Here is a 13,576-nt window from a genome sequence, read left to right on the forward strand (position 1 = left end):
ATTTTTTTTCACCAAAGTTTAATTTTAATTTTTGAGTATTTTTAAGCAGAGGTTGCATTTTCGTTATTGTAGTTTGATTTTAAAGTTTGTTAACTTACTAAATGAGTAAATAAATGTTTATTTTTTCAAACAGTTTCTTTTATTTTTTTAAAAACCTTAGGTGTCCGCCACTAGGGGACTTCCCTAAGGGTATGACACGTCATTTTCGACTGTTTTACTTTGACAGATTTCTCTCCTTATACTTCTACATTCCATAGCTCGTAGTTATTCAATATTTGTTGACAGTGACACTTGACAGTCAGACATCTAGGACTGTTTAAGCTGACTGTTAAAACTTTTTTTAGGAATGATTTTGTCGTTTTCTTAGGTGTATGAATGAAACAACACATGTGACGTCACGAAGCTGTGTCTTGACGTTTGTAACTTACGCTCTTTCTGTTCGAAGTAGTAATAAAAAGGGAATTTCGCATTAAAATAGCAGTTTTTGGGAAAAATAAAAAAATACGTGTATCTTTAAATATTCAGTTCTTTCGAACCAAACAATAAAAAGTAGTACTTAGTCGAAAATATGAAATGTCAGCTTTCAAACAAAAAAACGAAATCTAAATCAGTTAATCCGTTCGGGAGCTACGATGCCACAGACAGACACGTCATACTTATAACACCCTGTCGTTTTTGGCATACCTAATAGGCTAATAGGTATCATAAAATTCGAATGGGTCAATTCTATAGATATTTTGGGTAGGTTTGTAAGATTTGTAAGGTGTGCTAGATTTACATTACCTGTTATTGACTAAAGGATAAACAAAGGAGTATACAGAACATGAGAACAGAGAAAAGGTATGTATCGAGAATAAATACCTAAAGGTCAGCTGCATGTGCAAAGTAAAGATTTCAACGCGCATTGCATGACCTCTTGTCAACAACTTTATTTAGAATGCCAACATATTTTTTTAATAAATTAAGTAGTAATAACCTGAAGAAAGTTGAAGAGTAATTAAACACAATGGAACAGTCCATTTCTCGCACCTTTGCTGAATTAAAGACGTGTTAATAAAAGCATAATAAAAATGGAGTCCAATCTCATTTGAAACGCGAAGCACGAACGTCAAGTTTCATTATCGCTATTAATCACACGATCAATAGGTACGTCGCAATTATTTAATAGCTTGAATAAAAACAATATAAGAGCGTGAGGCGGAGCGCGGTGTAATATCATTTTGATAGGACGCGGTTTGATTCGCCGTGACGAAGCCGCCTTAGGGCGGGGCCTAGCCGGAAGGGGGCGCCAGCGGCCGCGGCCGGCATACCTCTCCGCGATCCCGGCGGCGCCGCTTGTCCGCTCCGCGAGTGCCGTGCCGTTCCGTGCCGTATTGTCCCGGGTTACCGAAAACCGCCAAGATTCGGGTGAAGAATCGTGAACCGGTGCCGGCGTATGCCATGGCCGACGCCGACCGTGACTCGGATCTCGGAGACGACAGTCCCGTGGTGAGTACTTTGTTGCTAGCTTTGTTTAATTGTCGCTGCCATGGTAACCATGCTTGGTTCAATCAAACCTTCATGGAAACTCATGAGTCGACTTCTAGCCGTATACACAACGCCTGTTTCTATGCTTTTATAATTAATCTTAAAGTTATCAGAAGTGTGCAAGTGATGTGAAGTTCAGTGGACTTACAACTGCGGTAGTTATTTGAGTTATTTCACTTTGAACACGTGTTTGGTGTCAAATTCAGGTGCGAACTTTTTACTACACTCGAAAGGATCAAATAAATTTACCTACCAATAAGAGGTAGACCAGGTAATAAGTAATAAACTTGCTGATGATTTTTTATTCAAGTATCATCTCTGTTTATTTAATTTAATTTTTAACTATCTTCGCAAATTATAAAATGCTATGCAATTAAAATAATTCGCTTGATAATAAAAAGTGCTGTAATTAAAATGTTATTTAATACATGTTTTTACACAATAGGGTAGGTAATCATAGGTTATAGATTAGTACGAGGCAGGTGTGCGGCTCAGTTGTCACTCACCAACGGTCGTAAGTAGTCTTGATACTTACATTAAATTTAATGTCAGCAAAATTATTATTATCAAGAGTTAGTGTGGCCTTAAATGTTAGGTCTTAATTTTATCGTATTACAAGACCACCACAGTTTCATATACCCGCCTTTTTTTTTTTCAAATTGACAGGTAGGTATAAGCAACTATTTTGACATTCTGAATAGGTAGGTTCTCTGTTTGTTTATATGTAGTAAAGCCTCGACATTTGAAGTGGTAATTACATTTATTCAATTTTATGATATGAATAATGATTTTTATGATTTTGATAGGGCAATATTTGACATGTACCTGTTTAATTCACCAACAAAGGTGTCTATCTATGTACTAGCAATGTTTTAGAAGGAGACACAGACCAACCCCTATAGACATCTATTACAAGACGACTCGCTGTGGCCAGCCTTCCTAGTATTTGCACTGATATAAGCGCGGGCGCTCGCCGTGCCCGATCAGTATCGACCAAGTAACAGACCCGAAAGCAGCGCGTGTTTTTCGCACAAAAAAATTGGAAAAGGGTATTTTGATGCCTTAAAGATGTCCACCTGTAGTGTGAAATGGTGTGGAAAGGTAACAAGAAGCTCAAATTTAAAAACAGACGGCATTACATTCCACAAATAAGTCATATTTATAATTTATTCAGAGCCGGCATAGGTCAACTTACATTGGCCACTTACGCGTCAGTAGAGGGACAGTCATACTTCTGTCCCTTTTCATCTGGCGCGACTGCCCGCCGTCCTTGAAACGGCCAATCACAGCGCGCTTAACACATTCCCCGCCCGCTCCTCGCACCCCAAACACTGGTGACTCGTATCGCGAACCAAATATACAAGACTGCCACTCTATAGGAGGTTCTCTGTGGAAGGAGATAACTACCATGAAATGAAATTGTACCTAAATACCGGCACATATACCGGTAGATACGTAACAAGCAGGTTAATAATAATATTGATAATTTTCAAATGGTCATTTTTGTAAGCACTAGGAATATAAACAGGCACTTAAAGTTAGAAAGGAGATGGCGCTTTCCGATTGGATTCAAATAAGACGTTTTGATTTATCTTATATCTTATCTTGCTGTCAATTGGGGCACACCTCGGACACTGGCGGTCAAATATATTGAAAGAGGCGCGTTCCTAACACACAGTCTAAGCTCGTGTAGGTGAACTCGTACTATGCTTGTATGAGTGAAATATGACAGGTCGACTGTTCGTGTTTTTGACAGGCGGTAACTGTGAGGTAACCGAGAGGGGGTGGGTGGCACTTTCAGCGAGGAGCGGGAGTGGCCATACTGTACGATAGTACTCTTTATTATACTGTGATTGGGGTAACTGGAGACAAATAGCTGCCAAATTAAATTGAGAAATTTTATGAAACAATTCAATAAATTCGCCATGCACTTTTGCAGCTCACTGTAGTACATTGCCTATGTTTTACTCACCTACATCAAGTTATCCTCCTCGACGCTACTTTCAATCAAATTAAAATCTAAGAACTAAATCTAAAGAGGGCCCCTGAGTCCGTTTTCACATTATCCGATCCGATATCGGATGTCGGAAGGATTTCAATGGAAAAAATCCAAGATGGCGCCTGTAATGTATGGGATATCGGTTGTAGATCCGATATCGGATCGGATAATGTGAAAACGCACTAGTGCCACTGCCAAAGATGCTGGCAGCATAATATCTGGCCCCGTAGCCGAATGGCATTTCTCCGACGCCAAACGAAAGCGATACGCCGCTGGCTCTGTCGCGCCAATACGCAAGCGCGATAGAGATAGATATCTACTAGCGCTTCGTTTCGTGAGCGATTGTGCCATTCGGCTAGCCACCCAGGGTGGCTGATTCCTAACGCCGTGGCTTGCGTGGGCGACGGTCGCGCGATGATCGCGCGACGGCGATGCGACGCATACGACATCAAACCTTATCGATATGGAAGTATGAGACGCGACGGCGACGGTCGCGCGACCGTCGCCCATCGCAAGACACGGCGTAATGCTATTCTTTGTCAGTTTATTTATGAGGTAGCTTAAACGCTAGTTGTGTTTTTATATCACATCACAGCAGGTGGGAGAGATAAGAAAATGTGATGACAAGGTTTTTCTTTTATGTTTTGGTAGGTATTGCATGGTGCAATGACTTGGGCGTGACAGTTTTTTTTTAATATTTTTGTTGGTAAAGTAACGCTAATCGCATGTAGGTACAGTCTGCAATAGCGCTTACCGCTAATAAAACAGCAAACAACCTCTATGTAGGGGTGTCACCTTTCTCTTGATTGTAGTACTTTATGATACAGTGACATAACGTATACGTAGTAGCAAGAATGATTTGTATAAGATTGACAATCTTCATACTAAGAATCCTACCTCAATTTGCAACGCCACCTATTAAATACTATCATAACTACACTGATGATGCCCTGAGTGATATCATGATATTAAAATAAAGAAATATGTCATTTGCTTTTATAAAAAAATTAAAACATGCAAAAATATTTGGGAAAAATATGATTTTTGCCACTTCCAGGCTGCGAAACAGCGCCATCTAGTGTTATCCCTAAGAGGCCCATACATTTCAGGGGTACAGTTTTTGTATGGGCACTGTCAGTCCCGGTATATATCGTCCTTGCTAGAAGGTAATTTTATATAAATAAAGGCAAATTTTGTTCCAAAAGTTTAGTCCTGATTAAATTCATGAGGTACCTCATGAACTGAACTGTTTTTTGGCTAGGAAAAATGGCAATACCTACTCATAAGTATGTACTCATATCTTATTATATACCTACATAATAAATTGCATTCAAAGCAACTGGATATGCGTAGAAATTCCGTGAAAATATTTCATATAAATACTTACCCAAAACCGTTAGCGATTATTATTGTGAATGCATTAGAAACATGTGTTTGGGATTACTCTGTCGTTGCAAGCGCGGTTTGCACCCAAACACGTGTTCAATAAAATACCCATTTAGCAGGTAGAAATTAAGGGATTTAGCTCTCTTGTTCTAGCGATGTTGGAATGTTAAATATCTTTAAGTATCTGAATTAATCCTTCATAGAAATATTTTTTTGACCAGTTATGCTATTCAAGTCTGTCTGATAGTGTTAATTTAAAGATAAATAACAATTTTTTGCAGAAAATGGGGTCGTATCAGTCGTATCAAATCAATGGGTATTGGTCCAAGAGCTGGCAGGATTTTGGAGTAGGTCCTTGAGGCAACCTGGAAAGGTGCTCAGATGCTTCTCTGATCATAGCCAACATCAGGTCTGCAAGTCTGGCAGCTGGGGAGCGGGGCTTTATCGAGCTATGAATTTTTAAAGATTTAATTTTTTGAGGCCCAAAAAAGGTGTTTGAGGCAACCTGGAATTATTAAAAAGTGAAAATAGAGTTTCTCAGAAGTCGCATAGTATTTATGCCAGATCATTTGGCCGGGTCCTTCACCGTGCCAGAACGGTACAAAGTGGTAAAAAAAAATTCCAAAAAAGGTTCTTGAGGCAGTCTGTCATTTTTACCAGTGAAAGATGAGGGTCTAAATAGCCATGGAAAAATAATGCCATGACATGAGGTGGGGTCCGTACCCTGCCATTCGATCTTGAAAGTCATTTTTTTAGTTTTTCGTAAATAACTCGTAAACGGTGGCCCACAGCAAAAAAATATGTTAAACAGAAAATATCTACATAAAATTTCCTACAAGAAAGGTTATGTACGTTTTTTCGATAGGATCAATATATAAATGGATAATTTAGTAAGAAAGTTTTTTTTAATCGATTACATGCTCCGTTTTTCGTCAATACCTCGAAAACGGTGGCCCACAGCAAAAAAATATGTTAAACAGAAAATATCTACATAAAATTTCCTATAAGAAAGGTTATATAACTTTTTTCGCTAGGATCAATTTTTTAGTTGGAAAGTATTTTTAAATAGATATTTGGGCCGTTTTTTGTTGATAACTCAAAAACGGTGGCTCACAGCCAAAAATAATGTTAGACAGAATTAATCTACATAATATTTCCTACAAGATAGGTTCTATACGTTTTTTCGCTAGAATCAATATTTTAGTTGAAAAGTATTTTTAAATATTTTTCATGGGCAGTTTTTTGTTAATAACTCGAAATCGGTGGCCCACAGCCAAAAATAATGTTATACAGAATTAATCTACATAATATTTCCCACAAGAAACGTTCTATAACATTTTTCGCTAGAATCAATATTTTAGTTGGAAAGTATTTTTAAATAGATTACATGGGCCGTTTTTTGTTAATAACTCGAAATCGGTGGCTCACAGCCAAAACTAATGTTACACAAAATTAATCTACATAATATTTCATACAAGAAGGGTTCTATAACATTTTTCGCTAGAATCAATATTTTAGTTGGAAATTATTTTTAAATAAATTTCATGGGCCGTTTTTTGTTAATAACTCGAAATCGGTGGCTCACAGCCAAAACTAATGTTACACAGAATTAATCTTCATAATATTTCCTACAAGAAAGGTTCTATAATATTTTTCGCTAGGATCAATATTTTAGTTGGGAAGTATTTTTTAATAGATTTCATGGGCCGTTTTTTGTAAATACCTCGTAAAAGGTGGCCTACAGCTAAATAAAATGTTCACGAGAAAAAAATCTACATAAGATTTCCTACAAGAAAGGTTCTATACGTTTTTTCGCTAGGATCAATATTTTAGTTGGAAAGTACATATTTTGAAATAGATTACATGGGCCGCTTTTTGTTAATAACATCAAAAACGGTGCCCCATTACCAGAAATAATATTAAACAGAAATAATCTATATAATATTTGCTACAAGAAACGTTATGTAAGATTTTTCGTTAGGATCAATATTTTAGTAGGACAGTATTTTAAATAGATTACACGAGCCGTTTTTTGAAAATAACTCGAAAACGGTGGTCCACAGCTAAATCAATCTTCAACGGGAATAACAAACATAAAATTTGCTACAATAAAAGTTTTGTACGTTTTTTCGCTAGGATCAATAATATTTAAATAGATTTATTTATTTATTTACACAAAGAAAATTACACAGTATGACAGTATACAAAACTAAAGCACCGTGAATTTTAAATAAACATTACAACAAGTAACACAAAATTAAATATTAAATAAACAGCAAAATCAAAACATAACGCTCGTATAGCCCGGTCTACTGCCACGAACCATATCTGTTTTTTTGATTACATGTTGGAAAAGATGGACTCGCACCACCAAGTAGATGCGATATACTTCGATTTCAAAAAGGCATTCGACTTGGTCGACAATGACGTACTACTGCAGAAATTTGCAGCACTCGGTTTCACCCCAAAGCTCTTGTCGTTGTTTGCTAATTACTTGAAAGATCGTAGCCAATACGTGCAAATGTCGAACTTCCGGTCTAGAGAATATTATACGCGTTCGGGAGTTAGCCAGGGGAGCAACTTGGGTCCGACACAGTTTCTTATTATGGTAAACGACCTTTGCAGTAGTATTGTTGGGGCGCATTTTCTCCTCTTTGCTGACGATCTCAAGTTAATGTTGCCAATAGATAGTTCCTTGGACTGCGACTTTCTCCAGCAGATGGTGGATACAGTGTCACGGTGGAGCGCTAAGAACAAGCTGGAGCTTAACGCTAAGAAATGTAAAGCCATCACATTTACTAGGTCAAAAAACCCGATCACAGCGAGCTACCATCTTTCTGGCGTTCCGCTGGAGCACGTTTCCGCCATCCAAGATCTTGGTATCGGGTTGGATACTAAGCTCAACATGCACGATCACATCATAAGCATTTGCAAGAAGCCTAACAAGACGTTAGATTTTATCATGAGAACAGCCGCACAATTCAGTGACGTGAAAATTGCCCTACTATTGTATAATGCGTATGTCAGAAGCAAATTAGAGTATAATGCGATATAAACGCGTATAAACGCCCATCTGCTCGCAAGAATATCAACATTAGGTGCCACGTCTAAAAACTCATTCACTATTTGCAGTGCACGAACTAGCGGTTACTTGCGGCAAAACACGGTTCGAGCGGCCGGCACCGCCAGTAGGGGTGCCTACATTCACGAAAAGCATATTTCGTCACAGAGAGAACAAATAGACGGACCAGCTGGGATACTAAAACCGGGCAATCTGACTCCCCCTTCAAAATACCACATGCAACAGACATCAGCACGACATTACGCCTAACTTCTAACGAGAAGAAACCCAACGTCCCCAAAAGGAATTTTGTTGGGTACAAGAATCGGTAATACCCGTACATTTTTTTATAAAAGAAACGCAAAAATGTTTTTTGGACCTTTTCGAGCAGCAGGATGTAGGGCGCTTCATGGGGATTCCAAACGGCTGAGGCTGTCTCAAGCTTACTTCTCACCTGGGTAGTATAAAGAAGCTTTATGTCCCTGGGATTGTCAAATTCTTTGGCGTTGCGGACAACAAACCCAAGCCTGCGGTAACAGTCTGCAGCAAGCATTGTCATGTGCTCATGAAAGTTAAGGTGGGAATCTAAAACATAACCGCACAGTTGTCAACATTGAACTGAAGTTTCAGAAGTTTGTTTACAAGACTCAATTCATAAACCCGATCAATATCACTTTGTAAAGATTGTAAGTCAGAATCTTCCTGGACCCTGTAAATTAGTTTCAGGTCGTCAGCATAGAGTAGGCATTGCGCATGCTTAGGCACCAAGGCAAGATCATTGACCATAACACCAAAGAGCAGAGGACCCAGAATAGAGCCCTGACTGACCCCGGAACGGGTGGGGTAGGCACTCGACACAAAGCATCTGTGCTGCACATATTGCCGTCTATCACGTAGATAACTAGCAAAAAGGCAAAGCAGTTTAGGCGAGAAACCAATGCTGCATAATTTGCTTAAGAGTACGTCGTTATCTACGCGATCAAAGGCTTTTTTTAAATCAAAGTACAGCACGTCCACCTGCATCCCTCTATCTAAGTAGCGCGAAACGGAATCAACCAAGATTAAGAGGCCTTATTCCTAAAGAAGAGCGTTTTTTGCAAAATGTAACATTTTTCATTCAATACTATAATGAAACTATACTTAAGTGATTATTAAAAAACTGATAATGTTTCTAAAAGAACATATCTTAAGCTAGTTAATCATAATATAATATTTTAAAATATGTTTTTTATACTTAAAACAAATCAGTTTTTTCGGTAGACGTTTTCAAATTTCGTAGTGGGATCACTCGTTTAGAATCGTGATTGTGCTGTTAAATATGTTATTTGGGGTAATAAATGATCACAAATCACAATCCTATTTGTTATATCCAGCACGGAAGCATGGTCGCGCGAAAGACGAAAAAATATCAGGCCGTCCGGATATCGCACTTACAAATAGTGCGATGGACGGCCTGCTATTTTATCGTCTATCGCGCGACCATGCTCCCCGTGCTGTACGAGGTAATCATAGTTTGACATTTTAAGATTTATTTGAAATGGTGGATAAATAACCTTCCGTATCTTCCCCATTTTTTCGATAAAAAGAGGTTTACATTATGTATTTTTCCTGCGATTCCTGCATTTATTGTAACTCTTAAATAATATTATCCTAAACTAGAACTTCTTGTTGACATATAAGAAAAAAATTATACATATAGGACATACCTTTCTGTCGACAGACATTTTTTTAAAGCACCTAAAATTCGAATAAAATACACTGTTGATACGGGCCCGCTCAGTCTGCGCCGAGCGCTCGTAGACAACGGACTTGCGTTCGATCGTCCGGCGCTCCTTGCTTTCGTAAGTAGCTAGATATTTCCGAGAAATGCTGTATACTGCGACTTAACAAATCTTGATCCCGTGGGTGGCAAACAGGCATACGGTCTTATATATATAGCTGCAACCCCACTGATTTCTAACCTCTCCCTATATCTGGAGAACGGCTAAACCGATTTCGACGGTCGAAGTGTCTTTGTATAGAGGGAGCGGGGAGACGTGTGGGAAAAATATTGAATTTGGTCTGCGACTCTTGGGTCAAAAAATGTTGGACGGCCTGGCTAAACTGGGGGAGATATTGGGGGGTGCTCGACCAAATGTCATAGAAGACCCTGGGTAGTTTTTGAAGCCGCCATTTTTTTTTTCAAAATGGCCGACTTTTTTTTGTCGATTTTTCAAGTTTATCCTAGAGTACTCAGATTTTGGTCATAGAATCTCTCTAGGGTCTAGAATAAAATGATATAAAAATTTTTTGAAAAATGCTACAAATGTGAAAAAAATTTCCACTTTTTTTGTATGGCAACTTTTAAACCGTAAGAGATAGCCGGGGGGTGCTCGATCAAATGTCATACAGGAGCCCGAGTACAAAAAAGTTGCATCAAAAAAATTCAAAATAGCCGACTTTTTTTTTCAAGTTGGTCCGAGCGCGCTGAAATTTTGCATGCGGAGAGGTATGGGCCCCTAGAATACAAATGTCAAAAAATTTTTCATCGAAAATCCAAGATGGCCGCCGTTATGGCAAAATAATTTTTTCTAGTATTTTCGCGAGCCCGAAGGGCGAGCTTCAGGGTGGGAGGCCGAAGGCCGACCCCGCGGAGGGCCGCAGGAACGGAGCTCACCTTTAGGCTCCCACCCGGGCCAAATCCAAGTAATTTCACTGCGGGCATAAAGTGCTCCCATACAATTTCCTTACAAAAGTGTCTTAAACAAGCGTAACCGGCGGGCCGAAGGCCCGACCGGTGGAGTGCTTTCGGTGGAGAGCCGAGCGAAGGCCGAAGGCCGAGTTCCGCGTAGGGCCTAAGGCCCGGAGCGTCCCTGATCGACTCGCCGGCGGTCCGGGAAGTTGGAAAAATACTTTCCAACTAAAATATTGATCCTAGCGAAAAATATTATAGAATCTTTCTTGTAGGAAATATTATGAAGATTAATTCTGTGAAACATTAGTTTTGGCTGTAAGCCACCGATTTCGAGTTATTAACAAAAAACGGCCCATGAAATATATTCAAAAATACTTTCCAACTAAAATATTGATCCTAGTGAAAAATCTTATAGAACCTTTCTTGTAGAAAATATTATGTAGATTAATTCTGTCTAACATTATTTTTGCCTGTGAGCCACCGTTTTTGAGTTATCAACAAAAAACGGCTCAAATATTTATTTAAAAATACTTTCCAACTAAAAAATTGATCCTAGCGAAAAAAGTTATATAACCTTTCTTATAGGAAATTTTATGTAGATATTTTCTGTTTAACATAATTTTTTGCTGTGGGCCACCGTTTACGAGGTATTGACGAAAAACGGAGCATGTAATCGATTAAAAAAAACTTTCTTACTAAATTATCCGTTTATATATTGATCCTATCGAAAAAACGTACATAACCTTTCTTGTAGGAAATTTTATGTAGATATTTTCTGTTTAACATATTTTTTTGCTGTGGGCCACCGTTTACGAGTTATTTACGAAAAACTAAAAAAATGACTTTCAAGATCGAATGGCAGGGTACGGACCCCACCTCATGTCATGGCATTATTTTTCCATGGCTATTTAGACCCTCATCTTTCACTGGTAAAAATGACAGACTGCCTCAAGAACCTTTTTTGGAATTTTTTTTTTTACCACTTTGTACCGTTCTGGCACGGTGAAGGACCCGGCCAAATGATCTGGCATAAATACTATGCGACTTCTGAAGAACTCTATTTTCACTTTTTAATAATTCCAGGTTGCCTCAAACACCTTTTTTGGGCCTCAAAAAATTAAATCTTTAAAAATTCATAGCTCGATAAAGCCCCGCTCCCCAGCTGCCAGACTTGCAGACCTGATGTTGGCTATGATCAGAGAAGCATCTGAGCACCTTTCCAGGTTGCCTCAAGGACCTACTCCAAAATCCTGCCAGCTCTCCGTCTATATTTTGAATTGAATCGATGTGATAATTTACATTGCGTTCAGATTTCATGAAAGCATATCTGATCAGTGCTTTAATTTTATGCCTGTCTTGGAAGTAGGCACGTTATATTTAACTCGTGTTTTTTTTTGCTATTAAATAGGTAAATACGTATTATAAATTATAATCAATGACTTATTATTTTAATTACTACTATTAAAATTAATATGACATTTAAAATTTAATAACTTTGATAACATTACATTCAGTAATAAATCAAATTAAATAAATTTAGGAAATACCTACTTACATAAAAAGTAACTTTAACCCTTGACTTGGCATGTGTGATAAGTACATAATTAATTTTATACCCTAATATTTAGGTACACTTTTTTTTTAAACTTGTTTGTTGACAATATCACTGTAGGTACTTAGCCTGTTACCTACTAGTATCACTAATTCACTACTATCAATGAAAGTAGTAATATGTCTCAAAATCAAACGTTCAATGGTATCGGCGTATGAAGTCAGTTAAAAACAAAATGGCGGCTCCGCGTTATGATTATTAATAACGAATTCTGGCGACGCGGTTCGGTTTCCAAGTTTATTGCAGGACGAAGCCGATCCTTCGCCATCTCCACATCTGTGGCGGCTACGATTAGGGCTGCCACTACTACTTATTTAAGTTGCTGCAAATGGCACAAAAATAAACAATTTTTTTTTGTACAAGTTAATATTTTGTCATTAAATTATTCTTCCTCCAGTCAACTAATACCTACATTACCTACTTATGAAGATAATTCTAATAAAGTCAGACACGATAAGTTTGCGTTGTTTAAGTATAAAAAGGTTCTTTCGCTATTCGTTAGATTCTTACACAGCTATATGTAGGTAGGAGCTGCGAAATTGCATGGAGAAAATATTTATTATGTTATGAATGAATTCATTGATAAATCCGCCATGCACGTTTACAGATCAATGTAAGTTAAGCAAATGTGCAGTTTTAACTCAGTCGAATCAAGGGAAGTGGACCTAGGTATTTTAAATAATTTGCACATTTTTCATACTCACATTCTAAGTTTTAACATCGGCAAGTGTGTATTTGCGAATTTAAGTTTATTAGGAATTAGGTACTCTTGCCCCAAATCCAGAACTTCCAGAAGGGATATAAGCCAGTGTCCGGGTTCATCCCGAGTATTGTACAAAAACTCCCTCAGATGTTATTGACGATCCCCTAAACAGGACAATAACGGGAGGTTGACAGCCCTACCTACATTTTGACTTCGCATTGTTTATTTAGCGGAACCATTTGTTTTGCCATTCATAAATATAAGGAAAAATCTAATGTGTCGATTCGTTAGGCGTCCATTTTTTACCACGACTCGTGCGGCGGTTTACTTATAAGAACTAATTGACTATGGACAAAGTCTCGACGATAATCTTAGTCATAATTACTAGTAATAATTGTCCTTAGTTTTATTGCGTCATGAATATCTATGGAATATTCCTTAAAATTACGAATTTCTCCGCAAGAAATGCTCAAAAGGTGGTTGAATGAAAAGTAGCGATTCAATTGGTCATAAATTCTGCTCATTCCCATTTCGCCTCAAACGCAATATCAAAATACGTTCATTAACTCAAAGGAATATGAAAGGAACGCGATCCAAAGATCTGACGACTTAAT

At 38.0% G+C, this 13,576-nt stretch overlaps 1 protein-coding gene across 3 annotated transcripts in view; it reads left to right on the forward strand.

Moving 5' to 3' along the window:
- Positions 1–1,309: 1,309 nt before the first annotated feature.
- Positions 1,310–13,576, forward strand: part of LOC125234643 (protein dead ringer) — a 170,097-nt gene continuing 157,830 nt past the window's right edge. For all 3 annotated transcript variants that reach the window (XM_048140973.1, XM_048140975.1, XM_048140974.1), the window contains exon 1: positions 1,310–1,488. In XM_048140973.1, the coding sequence (XP_047996930.1) occupies positions 1,441–1,488 (48 nt within the window). In that variant the 5' untranslated portion in view covers positions 1,310–1,440. The remainder of the gene's footprint in view (positions 1,489–13,576) is intronic.

Source organism: Leguminivora glycinivorella, chromosome 16 (assembly GCF_023078275.1).
Source record: "Leguminivora glycinivorella isolate SPB_JAAS2020 chromosome 16, LegGlyc_1.1, whole genome shotgun sequence".
NCBI classification, from domain to species: Eukaryota; Metazoa; Arthropoda; class Insecta; order Lepidoptera; family Tortricidae; genus Leguminivora; species Leguminivora glycinivorella.